At 44.7% G+C, this 25,743-nt stretch overlaps 1 protein-coding gene across 1 annotated transcript; it reads left to right on the top strand.

Moving 5' to 3' along the window:
* Positions 1 to 19,089, top strand: slc26a6l2 (solute carrier family 26 member 6, like 2). The gene is made up of 19 exons (XM_014134693.2): positions 1 to 579; positions 4,605 to 4,744; positions 5,139 to 5,249; positions 7,256 to 7,596; positions 7,776 to 7,928; positions 8,969 to 9,051; positions 12,099 to 12,246; positions 13,426 to 13,539; positions 14,698 to 14,775; positions 14,852 to 14,947; positions 15,402 to 15,508; positions 15,621 to 15,690; positions 15,823 to 15,915; positions 16,009 to 16,119; positions 16,935 to 17,066; positions 17,152 to 17,358; positions 18,154 to 18,208; positions 18,300 to 18,445; positions 18,577 to 19,089. Exons 1-19 carry the CDS (start codon positions 440 to 442, stop codon positions 18,601 to 18,603), a joined length of 2,352 nt encoding a protein of 783 aa, XP_013990168.1. The 5' UTR covers positions 1 to 439; the 3' UTR covers positions 18,604 to 19,089.
* The last annotated feature ends 6,654 nt before the right edge of the window (positions 19,090 to 25,743 follow it).

Genomic DNA, 25,743 nt, shown 5'->3' with positions numbered 1-25,743 from the left:
CACTCCCACACTCCGCTAAACTGGATACAAACTGAGACACAGCCAGGAGCGTGGGACATAGTTCTTGTTTCATGCTTTTGTAACTCCTATCAGGGTGTTGGACAGTTGTTGGTAATTGGCAGACAACTGTTGTTTTGGACCAAGAGGTTTTTCTCTTTTTTGACTAATAGATTTTTTACTTTTTGGACCAACAGTGTTTTTTTCTAAGTAATGTTTTGGAGAGACCTGCACAGTGTTTCAGACTAGACAGACAGACAGACAGACAGACAGACAGACAGACAGACAGACAGACAGACAGACAGACAGACAGACAGACAGACAGACAGACAAGACAGAAAAGACAGAAAAGACAGAAAAGACAGAAAAGACAGAAAAGACAGAGACACAAAGCAATCAACATAAAGACACTCAGTGTTGGAAGACAGACAGGCAGACAACCATGGGGGTTGAAGAACAGAGAGCTGGGAAGTTTTACGTGGAGAGGGATGTTTTGGACGAGCTTTGCCTTGACCAGGTGGCCCGAAGACGAACACACTCCGCCACACCTCCCCTGAAGGAGAGGGTGAAAGATTCCCTCAGGTAAGATATGATTAAAGAGAAGGAGAGGGAGCAGGGCAGAAGGGATGGGAGAGTGGGGAGGAGGGAGGATAGTGCACGTGGGGAGCAGGGACATGCATCAGTTTCACTATTTGCTGACTAATTCTGCAGATGAATAACATGCATTGACAAAAGCTATTTTGGATGTGACTGTGTTGACTTCAGTTTACAATTTACTGCCCAGGTTATTTGAGGACAGTTGAGTAAGGCACGTAGATGAACGTGTGTGTGTTGTGTGTTTGAATGTGTGATATGCTCCTTTATATGGTTGCAATGGATGATCTTTCATTATGCAATCCCACTGACGCAGGGAGAGGTAAGATAGGAGCAGGATGAACGAGAGAGGGACAGTCTGTGGCGGACAGAGAGGGACAGTCTGTGGCGGACAGAGAGGGACAGTCTGTGGCGGACAGAGAAGGAGAATATTAGAGAGAAAACATATAGAGGATAAGAGAGAAGGATAATGAGAGGCACAGAGAGAGAAAGAAGAGAACAGATAAAGGTGCAGAAAGAGAAGACAGGACAGCTGCCCATATGAAAGATACTACAGTATGTTATGGTCTAAATACTGTAGTATTACTATATTTATATACTATAGTTTTCACTGTAGTGTTTTTGCGGAAGTATACTATAGTTTTCACTGTAGTGTATTTGCTGAAGTATACTATAGCATTCACTGTAGTGTTTTTGCGGAAGTATACTATAGTATTCACTGTAGTGTTTTTTGCTGTAATGTACTGTAGTGTTTTCGCAGACTGTAGTATACTATAGTATTCACTGTAGTGTTTTGCAGAAGTATACTATAGTATTCACTGTAGTGTTCTTGCAGATATTACTGTAGTATTTACTAGTGTTTCTTTCTATTATCTTTGACATATAAAATATACTATGAGCAAATATTCCATAAACTGAAGGTAGGACTGGAGTCTGAACAGATAGTTCAACACTTCTGCTTTTTTCTATAACCTGTATTGAACACAATATATGGTCTATAATTGGCATGTACGTTTCTTACTTATATGGCACAAATTGGTATATGGGGGATGGGTATGGGTGGAGCATATGCAAATTGAATAATGTAGTATTACTATAGTTAAAAAACGGTGTTTTTGCGGACATTACCATAGTATTTACTACAGTGTTTTTGGCAGACAATACTGTAGTATTTAATATAGTATTCTACAGTATACTACAACATTTTATAGTAAGCACTACACGGTTAAGGGATACTACAGTGTGTAGTACAGTATTCTACAGTATATTACAAAATTATATAGTAAGCACTACATGATCAAGGGATACTACAGTGTGTAGTATACAGTAGTATTCCACAGTATACTACACAATTATATAGTTTGCACTACACGATCGAGGGATACGACAGTGTGCAGTATAGTATTCTACAGTATACTAGTTTACTACAAAATACTATATAATTCTATAGTAACAGAATACTATATCATTATGTAGTAAGTACTATAGTATTCTATAGTAAACTAGTCTTTTTTATCTGGGTTATGAAAGGCAGACAGTTTGGTCCAGACCGTGTGACTTATTCAGACAGACAGTTTGGTCCAGACCGTGTAACTTACAGTGGCTTGCGAAAGTATTCACCCCCCTTGGCATTTATCCTATTTTGTTGCCTTACAACCTGGAATTAAAATCGATTTTTGGGAGGTTTGTATCATTTGATTTAAACAACATGCCTACCACTTTGAAGATGCAAAATATTTTTTATTGTGAATCAAACAAGAAATAAGACAAAAAAGCAGAAAACTTGAGTGTGCATACGTAACTATTCACCCCCCAAAGTCAATACTTTGTAGAGCCACCTTTTGCAGCAATTACAGCTGCAAGACTCTTTTGGTATGTCTCTATAAGCTTGGCACATCAAGCCACTGGGATTTTTGCTCATTCTTTAAGGCAAAACTGCTCCTTCAAGTTGGATGGGCTCCGCTGGTGTACAGCACTCTTTAAGTCATACCACAGATTCTCAATTGGATTGAGGTCTGGGCTTTGACTAGGCCATTCCAAGACATTTAAATGTTTCCCCTTGCTTTAGCAGTATGCTTAGGGTCATTGTCTTGCTGGAAAGTGAACCTCTGTCCCAGTCTCAAATCTCTGAAAGACTGAAACAGGTTTCCCTCAAGAATTTCCCTGTATTTAGCGCCATCTATCATTCCTTCCATTCTGACCAGTTTCCCAGTCCCTGCTGATGAAACACATCCCCACAGCCTGATGCTGCCACCACTATGCTTCACTGTGGGGATGGTGTTCACAGGGTGTTCTCAGAAGTGTTGGGTTTGCACCTTGATGGCCAAAAAACTAAATTGTAGTCTCATCTGACCAGAGTACCTTCTTCCATATGTTTGGGGAGTCCCCACATGCCTTTTGGTGAATACCAAACATGTTTGCTTATTTTTTTCTTTAAGCAATGGCTTTTTTCTGGCCACTCTTCCGTAAAGCCCAACTCTGTGGAGTGTACGGCTTAAAGTGTTCCTATGGACAGATACTCCAATCTCTGCTGTGGAGCTTTTCAGCTCCTTCAGGGTTATCTTTGGTCTCTTTGTTGCCTCTCTGATTAATGCCCTCCTTGCCTGGTCTGTGAGTTTTGATGGGCGGCCCTCTCTTGGAAGGTTTGTTTTGGAGCCATATTCTTTCCATTTTTTAATCATGGATTTAATGGTGCTCTGTGGGATGTTCAAAGTTTCTGATATTTTTTTATAACCCAACCCTGATCTGTACTTCTCCACAACTTTGTCCCTGACCTGTTTGGAGAGCTCCTTGGTCATCATGGTGCCGCTTGCTTGGTGGTGCCGCTTGCTTGGTGGTGCCGCTTGCTTGGTGGTGCCGCTTGCTTGGTGGTGCCGCTTGCTTGGTGGTGCCGCTTGCTTGGTGGTGCCGCTTCTTGGTGGTGCCGCTTGCTTGGTGGTGCCGCTTGCTTGGTGGTGCCGCTTGCTTGGTGGTGCCGCTTGCTTGGTGGTGCCGCTTAATTATGTGACTTCTGAAGGTAATTGGTTGCACCAGATCTTATTTAGGGGCTTCATAGCAAAGGGGGTGAATACGTATGCACGCACCACTTTTCCGTTTTTTATTTTTTAGAATTTTTTGAAACAAGTTATTTTTTCCACTTCACCAATTTGGAGTATTTTGTGTATGTCCATTAAATGAAATCCAAATAAAAATCCATTTAAATTACAGGTTGTAATGGAACAAAATAGGAAAAACGCAAAGGGGGTGAATACTTTTGTAAGGCACTGTATCCAGACAGTTTGGTCCAGGCCGTGTGACTTATTGAGGCTTGAAGAGAAAAGTTAACCTTCCTCTTGACCTGAGCCAGGATGGCCTCTTGAAACTGAAACATAGGTTAATATTTGGTGACAGTGCTGAACACTATCACAGAGTATGACACTGCACTGCCACCAAATATAAACCTATCACAGAGTATGACATCACTTCCACCAAATATTAACCTATCACAGAGTATGACACTGCACTGGCACCAAATATGAACCTATCACAGAGTATGACATCACTTCCACCAAATATAAACCAATCACAGAGTATGACATCACTACCACCAAATATTAATATATCAAGTCAGAAAAAATGAACTCATTAAAAACACAAGACAAAGCCAAGAACGCTTTAGCTACATAATCCAGATGAACACTCCAAACACAGATTACACCACTTTTGTTTTTACTGGGCGGCTAAACAGGACCGTACAGATAGTTGTCATGGTTTCTCTGTAAACCCCGGTCCTGAAGGGACACAGTGTGTGCAGGCTTTAAGTCTCCCGGTTAGTTAAATCATATGTGTTGGAGCTGGGCTAGAACAAGACCCTGCACACACTGTGGAGCTCCAGGAGAAGAGTTGCTTATCCATGCCCTTTCCACCAACTGTTAAACTCGGCAGACACATTTCAGTTGTCACAAATGGATAACAAAACTGTATTCCTCTTTTCTCCAACTCTCCATGATGCACTCCGCCCCTCCTGGTGTCAGGTGTTCCATGCCCAAGCTGAAGCGCTCTGTGCTGAGCACTTTTCCTGTCCTGTCATGGCTGCCACGTTACTCAGTGAGAGACAACGGCCTGGGAGACCTCATCTCTGGCATCAGCGTTGGCATCATGCACCTGCCTCAGGGTCTGTGCTACATCTACTGTCTGACCAAACACACACACACAGGGCCCAATCACAGGGCCCAATCACAGGGTCCAGTCACATGGTCCAGTCACATGGTCCAATCACAGGGCCGGATCGCATGACCCGATCATAACTTGAAATCAGCAACAGGTGTAACTCACATGGAAATCTCCCAAATCTCCTGCTAATGTAAAAAGGACTACATAAATATATTTGATTGATTGATGCCAATGCTTGAGGTATGGAAAAGCCTGATTTACATAAATTGATCTCAAGTTATTTTTTAATCTCTTTGGGCTGTTAAATTCCTAAAAGTTACATGACCTATTTGAGAATATATAATAACTATCTATTTTGTGAAGACTGTGAAGACCTTCCTGTAACATTTGCCTAGGTATGGCCTATGCTCTCCTGGCCTCTGTGCCTCCAGTGTTTGGTCTCTACACCTCCTTCTACCCTGTACTGGTCTACTGCATCCTTGGCACCTCCAGACACATCTCCATAGGTAAGACAGAGTGGAGAGAGAAGGAGACAAGGAGAGAGGGAAAGAGAGAGGAGGAGACAGAGAGAGAGGGAAAGAGAGAGGAGGAGACATAGAGAGGAGGAGACAGAGAGAGGAGGAGACAGAGAGAGAGGGAAAGAGAGAGGGAAAGAGAGAGGAGGCGACAGAGAGAGGAGGATACAGAGAGAGAGGGAAAGAGAGAGGAGGAGACAGAGAGAGGAGAAGAAAGAGAGAGGAGGAGAAAGAGAGAGAAGGATAAAGAGAGAGGAGGAGACAGAGAGAGGAAAAAGAGAGGAGGAGAAAGAGAGAGGAGGAGAAAGAGAGAGGAGGAGACAGAGAGACGAGGAGACAAAGAGAGAGGGAAAGAGAAAAACGGAAAGTGAGGAGGAGACAGAGAGAGAGGTGGCGACAGAGAGAAGGATAAAGAGAGAGGAGTAGAAAGAGAGAGGAGACAGAGAGAGGGAGAAAGAGGAGGAGAAAGAGAGAGGAGGAGACAGAGAGAGGAGAAAGAGAGAGGAGAGAGAGGAGAGAGAGAGGAGGAGACAAGGAGAGAGGGAAAGAGAGAGGAGAAAGAGAGAAAGGGAACGAGAGAAGAGAGACAGAGAGAGGAGGAGAAAGAGAGAGGAGGAGAGAGAGGGAAAGAAAGAGGAGGAGACAAGGAGAGGAGGAGAAAGAGAGGGAAAGAGAGAGGAGAAAGAGAGAGGAAAGAGAGAGGAGAGAGAGAGGAGGAGACAAGGAGAGATGGAAAGAGAGAGGAGAAAGAGAGAGAGGGAACGAGAGAAGAGAGACAGAGAGAGGAGGAGAAGAGAGAGAGGGAATGAGAGAGGAGGAGAAAGAGAGAGAGGGAAAGAGAGAGGAGAGACAGAGAGAGGAGGAGAAAGAGAGCGAGGGAATGAGAGAGGAGGAGACAAGGAGAGGAGGAGAAAGAGAGAGAGGGAAAGAGAGAGGAGAGACAGAGAGAGGAGGAGAAAGAGAGAGGAGGAGAGAGAGAGAGGGAAAGAAAGAGGAGGAGACAAGGAGAGGAGGAGAAAGAGAGAGAGGGAATGAGAGAGGAGGAGAAGGAGAGAGGGAATGAGAGAGGAGACAGAGAGAGTAGGAGACAGAGAGAAAGAGAGAAAGAGAGAGAGAGAGAGGAGGAGGAGACAGGGAGAGGAGGAGGAGAGAGAGAGAGGGAAAGAGAGAAAGGGAAAGAGAGAGGGAAAAAGAGGAGGAGACAGGGAGAGGAGGAGAAAGAGAGAGAGGGAAAGAGAGAGAGGGAAAGAGAGAGGAGGAGACAGAGAGAGGAAAGAGAGAGAGGGAAAGAGAGAGGAGGAGACAGAGAGAGGCGGAGACAGAGAGAGGAGGAGACAGAGAGAGATGGAAAGAGAGAGGAGGAGAAGGAGAGAGGAGAAAGAGAGAGGAGAAAGAGAGAGGGAAAAAGAGGAGGAGACAGGGAGAGGAGGAGAAAGAGAGAGAGGGAAAGAGAGGAGGAGAGAGAGAGAGGAGGAGACAGAGAGAGAGATTGAAAGAGAGAGGAGGAGACAGAGAGAGGAGGAGAAAGAGAGAGAGGGAAAGAGAGGAGGAGAGAGGGAGGAGGAGACAGAGAGAGAGATTGAAAGAGAGAGGAGGAGACAGAGAGAGGAGGAGAATGAGAGAGAGGGAAAGAGAAAGAGAGAGGAGGAGAAAGAGAGAGGAGGAAAAAAGAGAGAGGAGGAGACAGAGGTGGGGACAGAGAGAGAGAGAGGACGGAGGAGATTGAGAGAAAGGAGGAGAAAGAGAGAAAGGGAAAGAGAGGAGGAGAGAGAGAGGAGAAAGAGGAAGAGGAAAGAGAGAGGAGGAGAAGAGAGAGGGAGACAAAGAGAGGAGGAGACGGAGAAGGAGAGAGAGAGAGAGGGGGGAGAAAGGAGGAGAATGAGAGAAAGGAGGAGAAAGAGAGAGAGAGAGAAAGACTTTAGAGAATTAATGTTTTTAATATCATCGGTCAGAGGAATAATGAGTTTCACCAAGGTGATGTGTGTGTTTTTCCTCAGGAACGTTTGCTGTGATCAGCATCATGATAGGCAGTGTGACAGAGAGGCTGGCCCCAGACAGTGACTTCACATTCCTGAATGGAACCAACGGGACAGCAGGTCTGGATGTGACAGCCCGCGACGCCTACAGAGTACAGATAGCAGCCAGCACCACTGTACTGTGTGGGCTCTTTCAGGTCCTGCTGGGCATGGTGCGGTTTGGTTTCGTGGTGACGTACCTGTCGGAGCCCCTGGTACGTGGTTATACAACAGGAGCAGCTACACACGTGGTCGTCTCACAACTCAAATACATCTTTGGTATCCACCCTGCACGCTTCTCCGGACCACTGTCTCAGGTCTATGTGAGTACACACAACACATCCACACACACAGATGTGACAAAGCTGTGCAAGTTTTCCACCTAGTGGAGGCAGGCAGTAACAGTCTGACTGTCCATCTCTCTCTCTCTCTCTCTCTCTCTCTCTCTCTCTCTCTCTCTCTCTCTCTCTCTCTCTCTCTCTCTCTCTCTCTCTCTCTTTAGATCCTAATAGACATCTGTAGACATCTGCCAGAGACTAACATTGGGGCCCTGGTGATTAGTCTAGTGGCCTTGCTGGTCCTCATAGTGGTCAAAGAACTCAACTCCTGTTATGAGAAGAAACTACCTCTGCCTATTCCCATAGAACTCATAGTGGTAAGTCCTCCATACCTAACCTGTGTCATTAGTCGTACAGTCATTGATTGATTGATTGATTGAGTTTATTAGATCATTACAAGAAGTAGGCTGCGTCAGAGACAACCTTTCATACAAGTCTTTTCCATCCTCCTGTCAAGTCTTTTCCATCCTCCTGTCAAGTCTTTTCCATCCTCCTGTCAAGTCTTTTCTATCCTCCTGTCAAGTCTTTTCTATCCTCCTGTCAAGTCTTTTCCATCCTCCTGTCAAGTCTTTTCTATCCTCCTGTCAAGTCTTTTCCATCCTCCTGTCAAGTCTTTTCCATCCTCCTGTCAAGTCTTTCCCATCCTCCTGTCAAGTCTTTTCCATCCTCCTGTCAAGTCTTTTCCATCCTCCTGTCAAGTCTTTCCCATCCTCCTGTCAAGTCTTTTCTACCCTCCTGTCAAGTCTTTTCCATCCTCCTGTCAAGTCTTTTCTACCCTCCTGTCAAGTCTTTTCCATCCTCCTGTCAAGTCTTTTCCTCCTCTTTCTCTCTCTCTTTTGGTCCCTTGAACATGTGTGTTCTAATGAAAGCCACTAGAGGGCATGCTGTCACCATGGCTGATATCTATAAGGAGTGTAACAGAACACAGTGTCTTCTCATCCTGTTAAACATTTTGAGAGGAAGTTAATCTTATTCTCAGTTTAATGATCCAGATTTTTGTTGTGATATCATCAATTAGAATCAGTTGGAAGCTCTTGGTACATCTCAAAGGGTTAATATTCTACCCAGTTGGTGTGTTTTCCTCCAGTTAATGGTAGTGCTTGGTTTCTCATTGATCCAATAAAATGTTCTCAAGTGATGAGCTCTGTTCAATGATTGGCCTGTGTTTCTGCTTGAATTCCAAACCCACACAGGGTCTGCGATAATGATTTACTCACAATTACACACATGCAAGTTCCTACACGTGCATACAACAGCAGATGATTTGTTGTTGTGAGCATGGCAACCTATGTGTGTGTGTGTGTGTGTGTGTGTGTGTGTGTGTGTGTGTGTGTGTGTGTGTGTGTGTGTGTTACAGATCATAGCAGCAACACTCATCTCCTACTACGGCAACCTGAACAGCCAATACGACGTCGCTGTGGTTGGCGAGATCCCCAGAGGGTGAGTGTTTATGAGTGTGTGTGTGTGTGTGTGTGTGTGTGTGTGTGTGTGTGTGTGTGTGTGTGTGTGTGTGTGTGTGTGTGTGTGTGTGTCAGTAGCTATAGGTTGTTGACTGGTCTGTTGGGGCAGAGTGCTCTCCTGGTCAAGGTTACACTCAGAACAAAGCAAGGACAGAAAGTATCGGAGAGTGATATCAAACATAACGTACAATTTAAAATGGATTCAATTGAGATTTTTTTTGTCCCTGGCCTACACACAATACCCCATAATGTCAGTGGAATCATGTTTTCAAATTGTTTTCAAATTAATTTAAAAAAAGCTGAAATGTCTTGAGTCATTAAGTATTCGACCCCTTAGTTATGGCAAGCCTAAATAAGTTCAGGAGTAAAAATGTGCTTAACAAGTCACATATTAAGTTGCATCATGTTATGGGTATTTCAGCATAAAAATGTATGGAATGGAAATATGTATAGGCAAAATCCTAAAGGAAAACCTGGTTCAGTCTGCTTTCCACCAGACACTGGGAGATTAATTCAACTTTCAGCAAGACAATAACCTAAAATACAAGGCCAAATCTACACTGGAGTTGCATAATAAGAAGACAGTGAATGTGGCCGAGTTACAGTTTTGACTTAAATCTACTTTAAAATCTATGGCAAGACTTGAAAATGGTTGTCTAGCAATGATCAACTACCAATTTGACAGAGCTTGAAGAATTAAAAAAAATAATGGGAAAATGTTCACACAGCTGTAATCAATACCAAAGGTGCTTCTACAAAGTATTGACTCAGGCATGTGAATACTTAAATACACTGAACAAAAATATAAACACAACATGTAAAGTGTTGGTGCCATGTTTCATGAGCTGAAATAAAAGGTCCCCATGCTGAGGAGTATTTCTGTCTGTAATAAAGCCCTTTTGTGGGGAAAAACTCATTCTGATTGTCTTGGCCTGGCTCCCCAGTGGTTGAGCCTGGCTGCCCTCCAAACCTTACCCTTGGCGGCACCACAGCCCAGTCATGTGAAATCCATAGATTAGGGCCTTGGAGAATATTTTAAATTGACTGATTTCCTTATATGAACTGTAACTCAGTAAAATCTTTGAAATTACTGCATGTTGTGTTGATATTTTTGTTCAGGATAAATTTGATATTTCTGTACTTTACTATTATTTTTTGGGGCAAAAATCTCTAAAAACATGTTTTCACTTTGTCATTATGGAGTATTGTGTGTAGATAGGTGAGAAAAAAAAAAGATTTAATAAATGTTGAATTCATGCTGTAACACAACAAAATGTGGAATAAGTCAAAGGGTATGAATACTTTCTGAAGGTACTTTAACTCATTGAGAAGGAGTCATCCCAGAGCAGGGCTGAACTCATCACGAGGGACCTCAGAGGCTCATGGGGCTGTGTACCCACCAGACCCGGCCCTAGCGTTTTGGGGACACTTAGGGTAGTGCGTATTAGCTCATTTTGCATGGTCTTCAGATTGCTGGACTGCCAAAGACCAAAGCCAAGCAGCCGCTAATGCTATTGATCCAGGTCAGCTGTTGTAGGCATCTTATCTGTATTCAACTTGATCAAGTTGTCAACGGTTTACTTTAAATGTGATCATTTCATTCTTTCAAATGTAAAAAGCTGTTCTTTATAACGATGCTTTACCTCCAGTAACCTACAGGTACTTCATCACTTGGTTTACCATTTATCAATTAGGTTCATTTGAGTCCTTATCGCATTACCTGTGCATTGTTATGGAATTAAATACCTTCAAATGATTATTTGTTAGGCTAATCATCTATACATAATCTTTGGATGCTGACTAATGAAGGCACCTTTTTACCGTCCTGCCTCAAAAGACAGCACCCTTGTCGGTGTTTACACAGCCAGTGTTTGGAAGACCAGGCACCTGCACTGTATGACCTCTAATGTCAAGTATGTGGTCCGGGGCATCCTAATGATTACCTCTAGAATATTATTCATTGTATATGGGTCATTGAGCTTGTGTACATTTGACACGACACCTGTTACCACTGTTGAAGGACCTAGAGGACCATCAGTGGCAGGAATCAAGGGGATTTATTGTGGATAATGGAGGAAGGGGTCTGGACAGGGGCAGTAATGGAGGAAGGGGTCTGGACAGGGGCAGTAATGGAGGAAGGGGTCTGGACAGGGGCAGTAATGGAGGAAGGGGTCTGGACAGGGGCAGTAATGGAGGAAGGGGTCTGGACAGGGGCAGTAATGGAGGAAGGGGTCTGGACAGGGGCAGTAATGGAGGAAGGGGTCTGGACAGGGGGCAGTAATGGAGGAAGGGGTCTGGACAGGGGCAGTAATGGAGGAAGGGGTCTGGACAGGGGCAGTAATGGAGGAAGGGGTCTGGACAGGGGCAGTAATGGAGGAAGGGGTCTGGACAGGGGCAGTTATGGAGGAAGGGGTCTGGACAGGGGCAGTAATGGAGGAGATACATTTTACAGTGTTGACAACATTGCTGTCCTTGACCCACATCATTCCCATATATATCTCTCTCCCCCTCTCCTCTCTCATCCCACTTCCCCTCAACTCTCTCCTCACTCTCCCTCTCCTCCCTCTCCCCTTTGTCCTCCCTCTCTCCCTCTCCTCCCTCTCCTCTCCTCTCTCCCTCTCACCCTCTCCTCTCTCCTCCCTCTCTCCCTCTCCCCTCCCTCTCCTCCCTTTCCCCCCCTCTCCTCTTTCCTCCTCTCCTCTCTCTCCCCCTCTTCTCCCTCTCCCTCTCCTCCCTCTCCCCTGTCCTCCCTCTCCCCTGTCCTCTCTTCTCCTTCTCCTCTATCCTCCATCCTCTCTTTCCCCCACTCCTCTCTCCTTCCTCTCCCTCTCCTCTATCCTCCCTCCTCCCTCTCTCCCTCTCCACTCTCTCCTCCCTCTCCATCTCCCCCTCTCACCTCTCCTCTTCCCCCTCCTCTCTCTCCTCTCTGTCTTCCTCCCTCTCCCCCTCTCCCTCTGTCCTCCCTCTCCCTCTGTCCTCCCTCTCCTCTCTCTTTTACCTTTCCTTCCTCTTCCTCTTCATCCCTAGGCTGAAGTCTCCCAGTCTACCTGACGTCAGTCTGTGGGGTACGGTGGTTGGTGATGCATTTGCTGTGGCCATAGTGGGTTATGCCATCAACATCTCCTTGGGCAAAACCTTCGGCCTGAAACACGGCTACAAGGTGGACAGCAACCAGGTGGGACACACACACACGCACGCACACAGTTATGCAGGTAGGCAAGGGTATGCTTGAGGTTGTTCTGCTCTGAAGGAGAGAGACAGCTCTCTGGTCCTGAATGTTTAATGGCCGACACGCTCTGCTCAGTCAAGCACAGATGTTCGATCTTAGTTTAAGCCAGTTTGCTACAGCAGGAAAATAATCCTGCAGCAACAGGAAATGTGAATTATTATGCAGATTATAATTCATGGGTATTTTTTATAGGAGTTAATACATTTTACGTTAGGTCAAATCAAGTCTGAAATTCTAAAGAGGAAATTACAAACTTTAGAAGCTTTTTAAACCTTGAATACACTACAAGTTTGCATTTCCTGTTTTGCAGGAACATTTTTATCAACAAAAGAGCGATCAAATTAAGATCCCACATCTGTATGGATGAGAAGTACACCAGTTGCAGTTAACAATACAACAGGGGGCTGTGGAGCAGCTGGGACTCAGTATAGTCTGAATATGCGCTAGGATTTATTTACTTGTGGTGGTCAAATGATGGTCATTAGTGCATTCTCTGGCATCTGCATACCTCTCCCCCCTCAAACTCTCTGTCTCATCTCCCCCTCTCATCTGCATACCTCTCCCCCCCTCTCAAACTCTCTCTCATCTCCCCGTCTCATCTGCATACCTCTCCCCCCCTCTCAAACTCTCTGTCTCATCTCCCTCTCCCATCTGCATACCTCTCATCTCCCCCTCTCAAACTCTCATCTCCCCCTCTCATCTGCATACCTCTCATCTCCCCCTCTCAAACTCTCTCATCTCCCCTCTCATCTCCCCCCTCTCAAACTCTCTCTCATAATCCCCTCTCATCTGCATACCTCTCATCTGCATACCTCTCATCTCCCCCTGTGATCTCCCCCTCTCATCTGCATACCTCCCATCTCCCCCTCTCATCTCCCCCTCTCATCTCCCCCCTCATCTCCCCCTCTCATCTGCATACCTCTCATCTCCCCTCTCATCTGCATACCTCTCATCTCCCCCTCATCTGCATACCTCTCATCTCCCCCTCTCATCTGCATACCTCTCATCTTCCCCTCTCATCTGCATACCTCTCATATCCCCCTCTCATCTGCATACCTCTCATATCCCCCTCTCATCTGCATACCTCTCATCTCCCCCTCTCAAACTCTCTCTCTCTCTCTCTAGGAGCTGGTGGCTCTGGGTCTCAGTAACACAGTGGGAGGATTCTTCCAATGCTACTCTGTCACCTCTTCTATGTCCCGTAGCCTCATCCAGGAGAGCACTGGGGGCAGGACACAGGTAACACACACACACACACACACACACACACACACACACACACACACACACACACACACACACACACACACACACACACACACACACACACACACACACAGTGCATTCGGAAAGTATTCAGACCCCTTGACTTTTTCTACATTTTGTTACGTTACAGCCTTATTCTAAAATTGATGAAATTAAATGTTTTCTTCGTCAATCTACACACAATACCCCATAATGACAAAGCAAAAAACAGGTTTTTAGAAATGTTTGCAAATGTATGAATACATTTAAAAAACTGAAATACCTTATTTACATAAGTATTCAGACCCTTTGCTATGAGACTCGAAATTGAGCTCAGGTGCATCCTGTTTCCATTGATCATCCTTGAGATGTTTCTACAACTTGATTGGAGTCCACCTGTGGTAAATTCAATTGATTGGACATGATTTGGAAAGACACACACCTGTCTATATAAGGTCCCACAGTTGACAGTACATGTCAGAGACTAAAACAGACGGAAGCCACTCCTCAGGAAAAGGTACATAACAGCCCACTTGGAGTTTGCCAAAAGGCACCTAAAGACTCTAAAACCATGAGAAACAAGATTCTCTGCTCTGATTAAACCAAGATTGAACTCTTTAGCCTGAACCTGGCACCATCCCTACGGTGAAGCATGGTGGTGGCAGCATCATGCTGTGGGGATGTTCTTCGAGGGAAAGATGAACGGAGCAAAACACCGAGAGATCCTTGATGGAAACCTGATCCAGAGCGCTCAGGACCTCAGACTGGAGGTTCACCTTCCAACATGACAACGACCCGACGCACACATCCAAGACAACGCAGGAGTGGCTTCGGGACAAGTCAATGGTCCAGGTTGTAGCGTCACACCCAAGAAGACTCGAGGCTGTAATCACTGCCAAAGGTGCTTCAACAAAGTACTGAGTAAAGGGTCTGAATACTTATGTCAATGTGATATTTCATTTAGTTTTTTATAAATTTGCAAAAATCTTTAAAAAAATAACGTTTTTGCTTTGTCATTATGGGGTATTGTGTGTAGATTGATGAGGGAAAAGGTCAAGGGGTCTGAATACTTTCCAAATGCACCGTATGTCCACCTGCTAATATTTCTGCAGGCATACACACTTACTGATGTGTGTTTGTGTATTGTGTCAGGTTGCTGGCGTGGTTTCTTCAGTGATTGTGCTGATCACCGTTCTGCAACTGGGGACACTGTTTGAGGAGCTACCCAAGGTATTTATCTCTCTACCCCCCCAAACACACACAAAACCACGCCACTGATCTGATCTGATGTGTGTGTGTGTCCTAGGCTGTCCTGTCCTGCATAGTGTTTGTAAACCTGAAAGGCATGTTTAAGCAGTACCTAGACATTCCTGCACTCTGGAAGAGCAACACAGTGGACCTGGTGAGAGCAACACATAAACTTCATATCTATGACCTGCATCCTAACTGGACGTATATGACAGAACATAGAACCCCTGGGGCCTCATTTATAACCTTTGACCGTAAATGTAACACTAAATATCTGCGTGGCGGGGTACAACTCAATATTATATGGTTTCTAATGTTTGTACACTCAGTGTATATCCCCCATTGGCACAAGGCTACTAGGCTACGTTTGCCTTCTTTAAACGCAATACTTCAACCACTAGAAAGTGTGTGTACTCATGGTCTGAAGTTTACAGGAGGATAAGCACATTCTCACGTCAAGTTCAGTTTTTTTAAATCTCAACTTTTGCGTGAAAACTGGCACACGCATGTGTTGGGGCATATTTTGTGCACAAGCACCGTTTATAAACGAGGCCCCTGGTTGCTGTGTATTCCCCCTATTGATTACATGTGTCTCTGTTGCCCCCTAGCTGGTGTGGTTGGTAACGCTGGTTTGTACTATCCTGCTGAACCTGGACCTGGGCCTGGCTGCATCCATCGCCTTCTCTCTGCTCACTGTCATCTTCAGAACACAGCTGTGAGTCTGTGTTTGTTTGTTTGTAGAAAGGAGAGAGGATTACTTTCTAAACTGTACTGTGTCCCACTTTCTTCTCAAAGTGCATAACATCCCTGTTCTCTTTGTCTCCCAGGCCACGGTACTCTATTCTGGGGCAGGTTCCTGGGACTGAGCTCTACCTGGACACAGACACATATGAAGAGGTGAGATGGAGGACCTCAATACAATACATACTAAGGGAGGGATGGGTTAGTGAACAACGGAGTTTAAAGCAGCTTTTAGATGACTGTCTATTGACCCCCCCCCCCTCGTTTGTGTGTTGGTTTGTCCCGCAGGCAAAAGAGATCCCAGGTATCACTATCTTCCGTTCCTCCACCACAGTGTACTATACCAATGCTGAGTTATACCTGGACGCATTGCAGAAGAAGGTAGTGTGTGTGTGTCTTTCTCTCAATCTGCCCTTTTTCTCTGAAATGTTCACTATCTCTCTCTCAACCTCTCTCTTTCATTTCCTCACACAGAGCGGTATTGACATTGGGAAGCTGCTGACGAGAAAGAAGAAAAGAGACGCTAAACAAAAGAGGAAAGACGAGAAAGAAGAAAAGAAAGCTAAAAAGGAGGCAAAAAAACAGGTTCACACACACACACACACACACACACACACACACACACACACACACACAGTCCGTCACACACACACATCACATATACATACAGTCCGTCTCACACACACACACACACACACACACACACACACACACACACACACACACACACACCCACATCACATATACATACAGTCCGTCTCACACACACACACACACACACACACACACAGTCAGCACACACACACATCACATATACATACAGTTCGTCTCACACACACACACACACACACACACACACAGACACACACACACACACACACACACACACACACCCACACACAGTCCGTCACACACACATATCACATATACATACAGTCCGTCTCTCACACACACACACACACACACACACACACACACACACACACACACACACACACACACACACACACACACACACACACACACACACACACACACACACACACACACACACACACACACACACACACACACACATACATACAGTCCGTCTCACACACACACACACACACACACACACACACACACACGGATAACACACACACACACACACACACACACACACACACACACACACACACACACACACAGTCCGTCACACACACACACACATCACATATACATACAGTCCGTCTCACACACACACACACACACACACACACACACACACACACACACACACACACACACACACACACACACACACACACACACACACACACACACACAAAAATGGTTTTATACTATTATCAAGTGACATTATTTCAATGGATGTCTCTCCCCTTCCCTTCCCTTCCCAGAATGGTGTGAATGGACACATACCCAATGGTACAGTCCACCCAGAGGACAAGGTGGATGTAGAGAAGGGCTCCCCTAACCTGAAGGGAAACAGGACAGACATCGCCCTGACTGACAGACCCACTAATGGACAGGTCTGTAGCATGATGTACTATAATTCTACAGGAAACTCTAGACTCAAGTAAAGCCTACAGTCAGCAAAACCTCTGTCAATCTAAGGTGAACTGGGCCTACGAGCAGCAATGGACCAGGTTGGACCTGGGCTCTGAGACTGGTAGTCATGGCGATGATGCCATAACCCAGACGTCCAGTACCGTAGGAGAAGAGCAGAGGGGGAGGAGCTCGGACATTGACACACATACCATCATCCTGGATCTCTCCACAGCCAGCTTTGTAGACACCGTCACTGTGATGATGCTGAATAACGTATGTTTGTGTGTGTGTGGGAGGAGTGTGTGTGTTTTTGAAGGATGGGGATGGATGAAAGGGGGATAGAAGGAGGAAAGACAGAGAGGGAGGGTTGATCACAGATGGGATGGAGAGAAGACAGTGAAAGAGAGGGAGAAGGAGAAAAAAGGAAGGAGAGGTTAATGATGTTTTCAGAAATGTATTTGTAGTTTCTTTGTATCCAGTCTCCTTATGTAACATTGTTCGCTGTCGTACTCCTGAGTGGCCTTGTGCTTGAATCAAACAAAGGTCTTATGTTCTGGGAGTAGGCAGGTCGAAATTAGATTGTCAGGGAAGAGGCACTTATAGACATGTAGAGAGTGATGGAAAGAGAGAGTGGTGGAGAGAGTGGTGGAGAGAGAGTGGTGGAGAGAGAGAGGTAGAGAGAGAGAGATAGAGTGGTATAGAGAGAGAGGGGGGGAGTGGTGGAAAGAGAGAGGTAGAGAGAGAGAGGTAGAGAGAGAGAGGTAGAGAGAGAGGTAGAGAGAGAGAGGTAGAGAGAGAGAGGTAGAGAGAGAGAGGTAGAGAGGTGAGAGAGAGAGAGAGAGAGGTAGAGAGAGAGAGGTAGAGAGAGTGGTAGAGAGAGTGGTAGAGAGAGAGAGTGGTATAGAGAGAGAGGGGGAGAGTGGTGGAGAGAGAGAGGGATAGAAGAGAAAAACCAGATTAATCCAAACTAGTGCAACACAAACAGTCCCGTAGAAAAACACGGCCTTCTTATTTGACCTTCTCTCACTCTCTTTCCATCTCTCTCACTATTTTCTCTCTTTATTGCAGATATTCCGAGACTATAGAGAGATTGACATTGACATCTATTTAGCTGGATGCCAAGGTGAGTGTCTGTGCTAATTCATGCTGGTCTCTCTGGTCTAGCGTGTGGGGTCTTTGTGTGTGTTGTCTAACCTGATTTGTCTTTCCTCCAGTCTGTGTGGTGGAGCAGTTATCCAGAGCAAGCTTCTTCTCTGAGTCCATCACTAAGAGCCGTCTGTTCACTACCGTCCACGACGCCGTGCTACACAGCCTCCGGCTGCAAGGGGCCTCAGACGTTCCCATCTACGAGTGTGCACTGGTGAGTAGACCAAGCCCTCAAGGCCATTTGGCTGCTGGTGGAACTGTCCTCCAAAATCAGCTGCTTTCTTATGATTATATCAATTAATTGATTCTTATCTTACGTTCTGACACAATCTCCTTCTCTACTAGGACATGGCCTGCACTACCAAGATGTAACCAACAGGGGTCACTTCGGTCACAAACCTTTATGGAAAAGAATAAATAATGATTACTAATTTTAAATGATGCAATATTGATAACATTATGGGGTTGGAAATGAAGTACCAATGTACCCCGATGATTCGAGTTCTCTTGAGTCCACAATCTTTAACACAGCACATATATCATAATACCATAAATACCAACCCGTTATTGTAATGGTGAGAGGTTAGCATGTCTTGGGTGGTATGCTAACCTCCCCTGTTATTGTAATGGTGAGAGGTTAGCATGTCTTGGGGGGTATGCTAACCTCCCCTGTTATTGTAATGGTGAGAGGTTAGCATGTCTTGGGGGGTATGATATTTGTGTGTCTGTAACGTTCTAACTCATCATTATTCCCAATTCATTCAGGATTATCCGTAATCATGGTAGCACCCACATTAATGTAGAAGTGTTTAGAAACATACTCTAATCTTATCTACAATAAAAGTGACTTCAAAATGACACAATACTTTATTTACCATGAATTTATATTGGGCACAAAATAATCTGAAACACAACCAAAACAAACAGCAAATGCATCCAACAAATGTGTAGACTCACAAGCTTGGTGTATTCACTGCATGCTATGAATATGGGATCAAATACTTAACTTTTACTACTTAAATACACATATACAGTACCAGTCAAATGTTTGGACATACCTACTCATTCCAGGGTTTTTCTTTCTTTTTACTATTTTCTACATTGTAGAATAATAGCAGAGACATCAAAACTATGAAATAACACATTTTTAAATCATGTACTAAACAAAAAAGTGTTAAACAAATCAAAGTATATTTCAGATTCTTCAAAGTGCCACCCTTTGTGTTGATGACAGCTTTGCACAAACTGGAATGCATTTCAATTAACAGGTGTGCCTTGTTAAAAGTTAATTTGCGGAATTTCTTACCTTAATGCGTTTGAGCCAATCCGTTGTGTTGTGACAAGGTAGAGGTGATATACAGAAGATAGCCTTATTGGTAAAATACCAAGTCCATATTATGGCAAGAACATCTCAAATAAGCAAAGAGAAACGACAGTCCATCATTACTTTAAGACATGAAGGTCAGTCAATCCGGAAAATTTCAAGAACTTTGAAAGTTTCTTCAAGTGCAGTCACAAAAACCATCAAGCGCTATGATGAACCTGGATCTCATGAGCCTCGCCACAGGAAAGAAAGGCCCAGAGTTACCTCTGCTGCAGAGGATAAGTTCATTAGAGTTACCAGCCTCAGAAATTGCAGCCCAAATAAATGCTTCACAGAGTTAAAGTAACAGACACATCTCAACATCAACTGTTCAGAGGAGACTGTGTTAATCAGGCCCTAATGGTCAAATTGCTGCAAAGAAACCACTACTCAGTGTTCAACACCCTAGTGCCCACAAAGATCATCACTAAGCTAAGGACCCTGGGACTAAACACTTCCCTCTGCAACTGGATCCTGGACTTCCTGACAGGCTGTCCCCAGGTGGTATGAGTAGGCAACAACACATCTGCCACGCTGATCCTTAACACTGGGGCCCCTCAGGGGTGTGTACTTAGTCCCCTCCTGTTTTCCCTGTTCACCCACGACTGCGTGGCCAAACACGACTCCAACACCATCATTAAGTTTGCTGACGACACAACAGTGGTAGGCCTGATCACCGACAACGATGAGACGGCCTATAGGGAGGAGGTCAAAGAACTGGCAGTGTGGTGCCAGGACAACAACCTCTCCCTCATTGTGAGCAAGACAAAGGAGCTGATCATGGACTACAGGAAAAGGTGGGCCGAACAGGCCCCCATTAACATCGATGGGTCTGTAGTTGAGCGGGTCGAGAGTTTCAAGTTCCTTGAGGTCCACATCACCAACGAACTATCATGGTCCAAACATACCAAGAGTAGTGAAGAGGGCACGACAAAACCTTTTCCCCTTCTTGAGACTGAAAAGATTTGGCATGGGTCCCCAGATCCTCAAGGTTCTACAGCTGCACAATTGAGAGCATCCTGACCAGTTGAATCACCACCTGGTATGGCAACTGCTCAGCATCTGACCATAAGGCGCTACAGAGGGTAGTGCGAACGGCCCAGTACATCACTGGGACCAAGCTTCCTGCCATCCAGGACCTATATAATAGGCGGTGTCAGAGGAAAGCTCATAAAATTTTCAAAGACTCCATTCACCCAAGTTATAGACTGTTCTCTCTGCTAACGCACGGCAAGCGGTACCGGAGTGCCAAGTCTAGGACCGAAAGGCTCCTCAACAGCTTCTACCCCCAAGCCATTAGACTGCTGAACAATTCATAACAATCGCCACCGGACAATTTGCATTGACACCCCACCGCCCCTTGTACACTGCTGCTACTTGCTGTTTGTTTGTTACCTATGCATAGTCACTTCACCCCCACCTACATGTACAGATTACCTCAACTAGCCTGTACCCCTGCACACTGACTCAGTACCGGTGCCCCCTGTATATAGCCTCGTTATTGTTATTCTTATTGTGTTACTTTTATTATTACTTTTTATTTTAGTCTACTTGGTAAATATTTTCTTCTTCTTGAACTCCACTGTTGGTTAAGGGCTTGTCAGTAAGCATTTCACGGTAAAGTCTACACTTGTTGTATTCGGCGCATGTGGCAAATAAAGTTTGATTTGATTTAAAGGACACCAATAAGAAGAGACTTGCTTGGGCCAAGAAACACAAGCAATGGACATTAGACCGGTGGAAACCTGTCCTTTGGTCTGATGAGTCCAAATTTGAGATTTTTGGTTCCAACCGCTGTGTCTTTGTGAGACGCAGAGTAGGTGAACGGATGATCCTCGCATGTGTGGTTCCCACCGTAAAGCATGGAGGAGGTGTGATGGTGTGGGAGTGCTTTGCTGGTGACACTGCCAGTGATTTATTTAGAATTCAGGGCACACTTAACCAGTATGGCTACCACAGCATTCTGCAGCGATACTCCATCCCATCTGGTTTGCGCTTAGTGGGACTATCATTTGTTTTTCAACAGGACAATGACCCAACCCAACTCCAGGCTGTGTAAGCGCTATTTGACCAAGAAGGAGAGTGATGGAGTGTTGCATCAGTTGACCTGGCCTCCACAATCACCCGACCTCAACCCAATTGAGATGGTTTGGGATGAGTTGGAGTGCAGAGTGAAGAAAAGCAGCCAACAAGTGCTCAGCATATGTGGGAACTTCTTCAAGACTGTTGGAAAAGCATTCCAGGTGAAGCTGGTTGAGAGAATGCCAAGAGTTTGCAAAGCTGTCATCAAGGCAATTTTTTTAACCTTTATTTAACTAGGTAGTTAAGAACAAATTCTTATTTACAATGATGGCCTACCCCGGCCAATATACCACGGCTAAGGGCAGTGTCCAGGCATTCCACGATGCGTCGTGTCTAAGAACAACCCTTAGCCATGGTATATTGGCCATATACCACACCCCCTCATGCCTTATTGCTTAAATACATCACAGGAGGCTGAGAACGACTCATAATAATGGCCGGAACGGAACAGATGGAATGGCATCAAACACCTGGAAACCATGTGTTTGAAATATTTGATACCATTCCACAAATTCCGTTCCAGTCATTACCACGATTCCGTTCTCCCCAATTAAGGTGCCACCAACTTCCTGTGATATATATCTCATTTGTATTTATTAGGGATCGCCATTAGTTACTGCCAAGGCAGCAGCTACTCTTCCTGGGGTCCATACACATTAAGGCACTTACATCACACATAAAACAAAATATAAAACAGTACATCATATAACATTATTACACCACTACATATCTACAATGCAAAATGTATAATACCAGCATACAACAATATTACAATGTACCTGTGTGTAGAGTGTGTGCATATGCGTGTGTGTGTGTGTGTCTCTTCACAGCATTGGAGGCTGCTGAGTGGAGGACAGCTCATTATAATGGCTGGAACAGAGTAAATGGAATGGCATTAAACACATGGAAACCATGTGTTTGATGTATTTGATACATTCCATAAATTTCGCTCCAATCATTACCACGAGCCTGTTCTCCCCAACGCTTCACAGTACCCTCTGTTCCATAAGCTGTATTTTTATCAGTTTTTAAAAAATAGGATTCTACTGCTTGCATCAGTTACCTGATGTGGAATAGAGTTCCATGTAGTCATGGCTCTTTGTCGTACTGTGCGCCTCCCATAGTATGTTCTGGACTTGGGGACTGTGAAGAAACCTCTAGTGGCATGTCTTGTAGTAGTTTAGTAGTTTTAACAGACAGCTCGGTGTATTCCGCTTGTCAACACTTCTTACAAAAACAAGTAGTGAGGAAGTCAATCTCTCCTCCACTTGAGCCATGAGAGATTGATATGTATACTATTAACGTTAGCTCTCCATGTACATTTAAGGGCCAACCGTGCTGCCCTGTTCTGAGACAATTGTCATTTTCCTAAGTGCCTCTGTGGCCCATAACCAGACAACTGAACAGTTGGTGCGACAAAACTAGGGTCTGTAGGACATGCCTTGTTGATAGTGCTGTCCAAACAGTAGCAAAACTTTCTGTTTTGCAAGCAAAACAAGAGTTTCTATTGGACAAATTCAAGTAGGTCTATCCTTGTTTTGTTCTGGATCCGCCCCCTTTTTTACATTTTTGCCTAAAATGACATACCCAAATCTACCTGCCTGTAGCTCAGAACCTGAAGCAAGGATATGCATATTCTTGATACCATTTGAAAGGAAACACTTTGAAGTTTGTATAAATTTTAAATTCATGTAGGAGAATATAACATATTAGATCTGGTAAAAGATAATACAAAGAAAAAAACATGTTTCTTTTGTACCATCATCTTTGAAATGCAAGAGAAAGGCCATAATGTATTATTCCAGCCCGAGTGCAATTTAGATTTTGGCCACTAGATGGAAGCAGTGTATGGGCAACGTTTTAGACTGATCCAATGAACCATTGTATTTCTGTTCAAAGTTTTGTGGCAAGACTGCCCAAATGTGCCTAATTGGTTTATTAATAACATTTCAAGTTCATAAAGGTGCACTCTCCTCAAACAATAGCATGGTATTCTTTCACTGTAATAGCTACTTTAAATTGGACAGTGCCGTTAGCTTGAATTCTTGTTAATCTTTCTGCCAATATCAGATATGTCTATGTCCTGGGAAATGTTCTTGTTACTTACAACCTCTTGCTAATCACATTAGCCTACGTTAGCTCAACTGTCCCATGGGGGACCCGCCGATCCTGTAGAGGCTAACCTGTTAGTAAACCTGCTACAATCATGCAGTACAGTAAGCACTTTAGCAGTTACACCAGCGGGCCCAGGTGACAATAAATTAATAAAACCAAAAGCTTACCATGACTTGGAAGAGTGGATATTCTTAGCCAGCTAAATCAAATAAAAGTTTACAATAGGTAAGTAAAGAAATAAAACAACAGTAAATAGACAGGCTATATACAGTATTGAGGCTATACAAGTAGCGAGGCTACATACAGACACCGGTTAGTCAGGTTGATTGAGGTAGTATGTACATGTAGATATGGTTAAAGTGACTATGCATATATGATGAACAGAGAGTAGCAGTAGCGTAAAAGAGGGGTTGGTGGGTGGTGGGACACAATGCAGATAGCCCGGTTAGCCAATGTGCGGGAGCACTGGCACTAGCTAACATAAATCTAACATAAATAGCATTCCTCTCTGTTTGAGCCGGGTGTGAGTAGGCTAAACTAGCTAGCTGCATTGGCTAGCTAAGTATGTGAAAGTTAGTTAAAAAAAATTCACGAAATAAGATTATAGCTAGCTCTCGCTCTCTGCTGCTTCTCCTTAATTTTTTAAGAAATGAATTTGTTCAAAACTGTTCAACTATTGTCTTTCTCTCTCTGAGTCAACTACTCACCACATTTTATGCACTGCAGTGCGAGCTAGCTGCAGATTATGCTTTTCATTCTATGTGTAACAGTGTAGGTTCCGTCCCTCTCTTCGCCCCAACCCGGGCTCGAACCAGGGACCCTTGCACACATCAACAACTGACACCCATCGAAGCATCGTTACCCATCGCGACACAAGAGCCACGCCCTCCAATACTCAGGGCTCGAACCAGGGACCCTTACACACATCAACAACTGACACCCACGAAGCATCGTTACCCATCGCGCCACAAAAGCCGCGGCCCTTGCAACGCAAGGGGCAACCCTACTTCAAGTCTCAGAGCGGGTGACGTCACCGATTGAAACGCTATTAGCGCGCACCACCGCTAACTAACTAGCCATTTCACATCGGTTACACTCACCCCCCCTTTGACCTCCTCCTTTTTCCACAGCAACCAACGATCCGGGTCACGGCACCAATGTAACAGTGTAGGTTCCGTCCCTCTCTTCGCCCCAACCCGGGCTCGAACCAGGGACCCTTGCACACATCAACAACTGACACCCATCGAAGCATCGTTACCCATCGCGCCACAAGAGCCACGGCCCCTGCAACGCAAGGGGAACAACCACTTCAGGCCTCAGGGCTCGAACCAGGGACCCTTACACACATCAACAACTGACACCCACGAAGCATCGTTACCCATCGCGCCACAAAAGCCGCGGCCCTTGCAACGCAAGGGGCAACCCTACTTCAAGTCTCAGAGCGGGTGACGTCACCGATTGAAACGCTATTAGCGCGCACCACCGCTAACTAACTAGCCATTTCACATCGGTTACATATGATCCTTTGATTTGGGTGGGTGTCAGTTCATGCTGCAAGAGCTCTGATAGGTTGGAGGACGTCCTCCGGAAGTCGTCATAATTACTTTGTAAGTCTATGGAAGGGGGTGATAACCATGAGCCGTGGCACACGGACCTGTTAAGATTGAAATGACTTAGAAACTGTTTGGGAGAGGCCAGTTAGTCCTCTCAATCAAACGCTTGGAGAAAAAACATATCTAATGTTGCACCTACCCTACATTGTCCAGGAATATTCTTATCATGTTACTGAATGTATGCAGAGTATTTTCCGTTTTGTTATCAACAAATACGTCAAAGTACAGTAAATGTAAAATGCACATAATTTCAACAGTGTAATGTTTGGATTCAGTCTTGTCAGATGAACTGTTGTGTCCTCACATTTGGTTTAATCATTTCCACAAACTGTTCCTTTT

The sequence above is a fragment of the Salmo salar genome, chromosome ssa13 (genome assembly GCF_905237065.1).
Source record: "Salmo salar chromosome ssa13, Ssal_v3.1, whole genome shotgun sequence".
Taxonomy (NCBI): domain Eukaryota; kingdom Metazoa; phylum Chordata; class Actinopteri; order Salmoniformes; family Salmonidae; genus Salmo; species Salmo salar.
Note: the sequence above shows the minus strand (reverse complement) of the source record. Positions and strands in the feature narration are given on the sequence as shown.

What these genes read in the sequence shown, in the direction of transcription:
- slc26a6l2 (XM_014134693.2), top strand. Translation starts at nt 440, where the DNA reads ATGGGGGTTGAAGAACAGAGAGCTGGGAAGTTTTACGTGGAGAGGGAT. An exon ending in GTCATCTTCAGAACACAGCT is followed by an intron (nt 15,509 to 15,620) that starts GTGAGTCTGTGT and finishes TTTGTCTCCCAG; the next exon opens with GCCACGGTACTCTATTCTGG. An exon ending in CCATCTACGAGTGTGCACTG is followed by an intron (nt 18,446 to 18,576) that starts GTGAGTAGACCA and finishes CTTCTCTACTAG; the next exon opens with GACATGGCCTGCACTACCAA.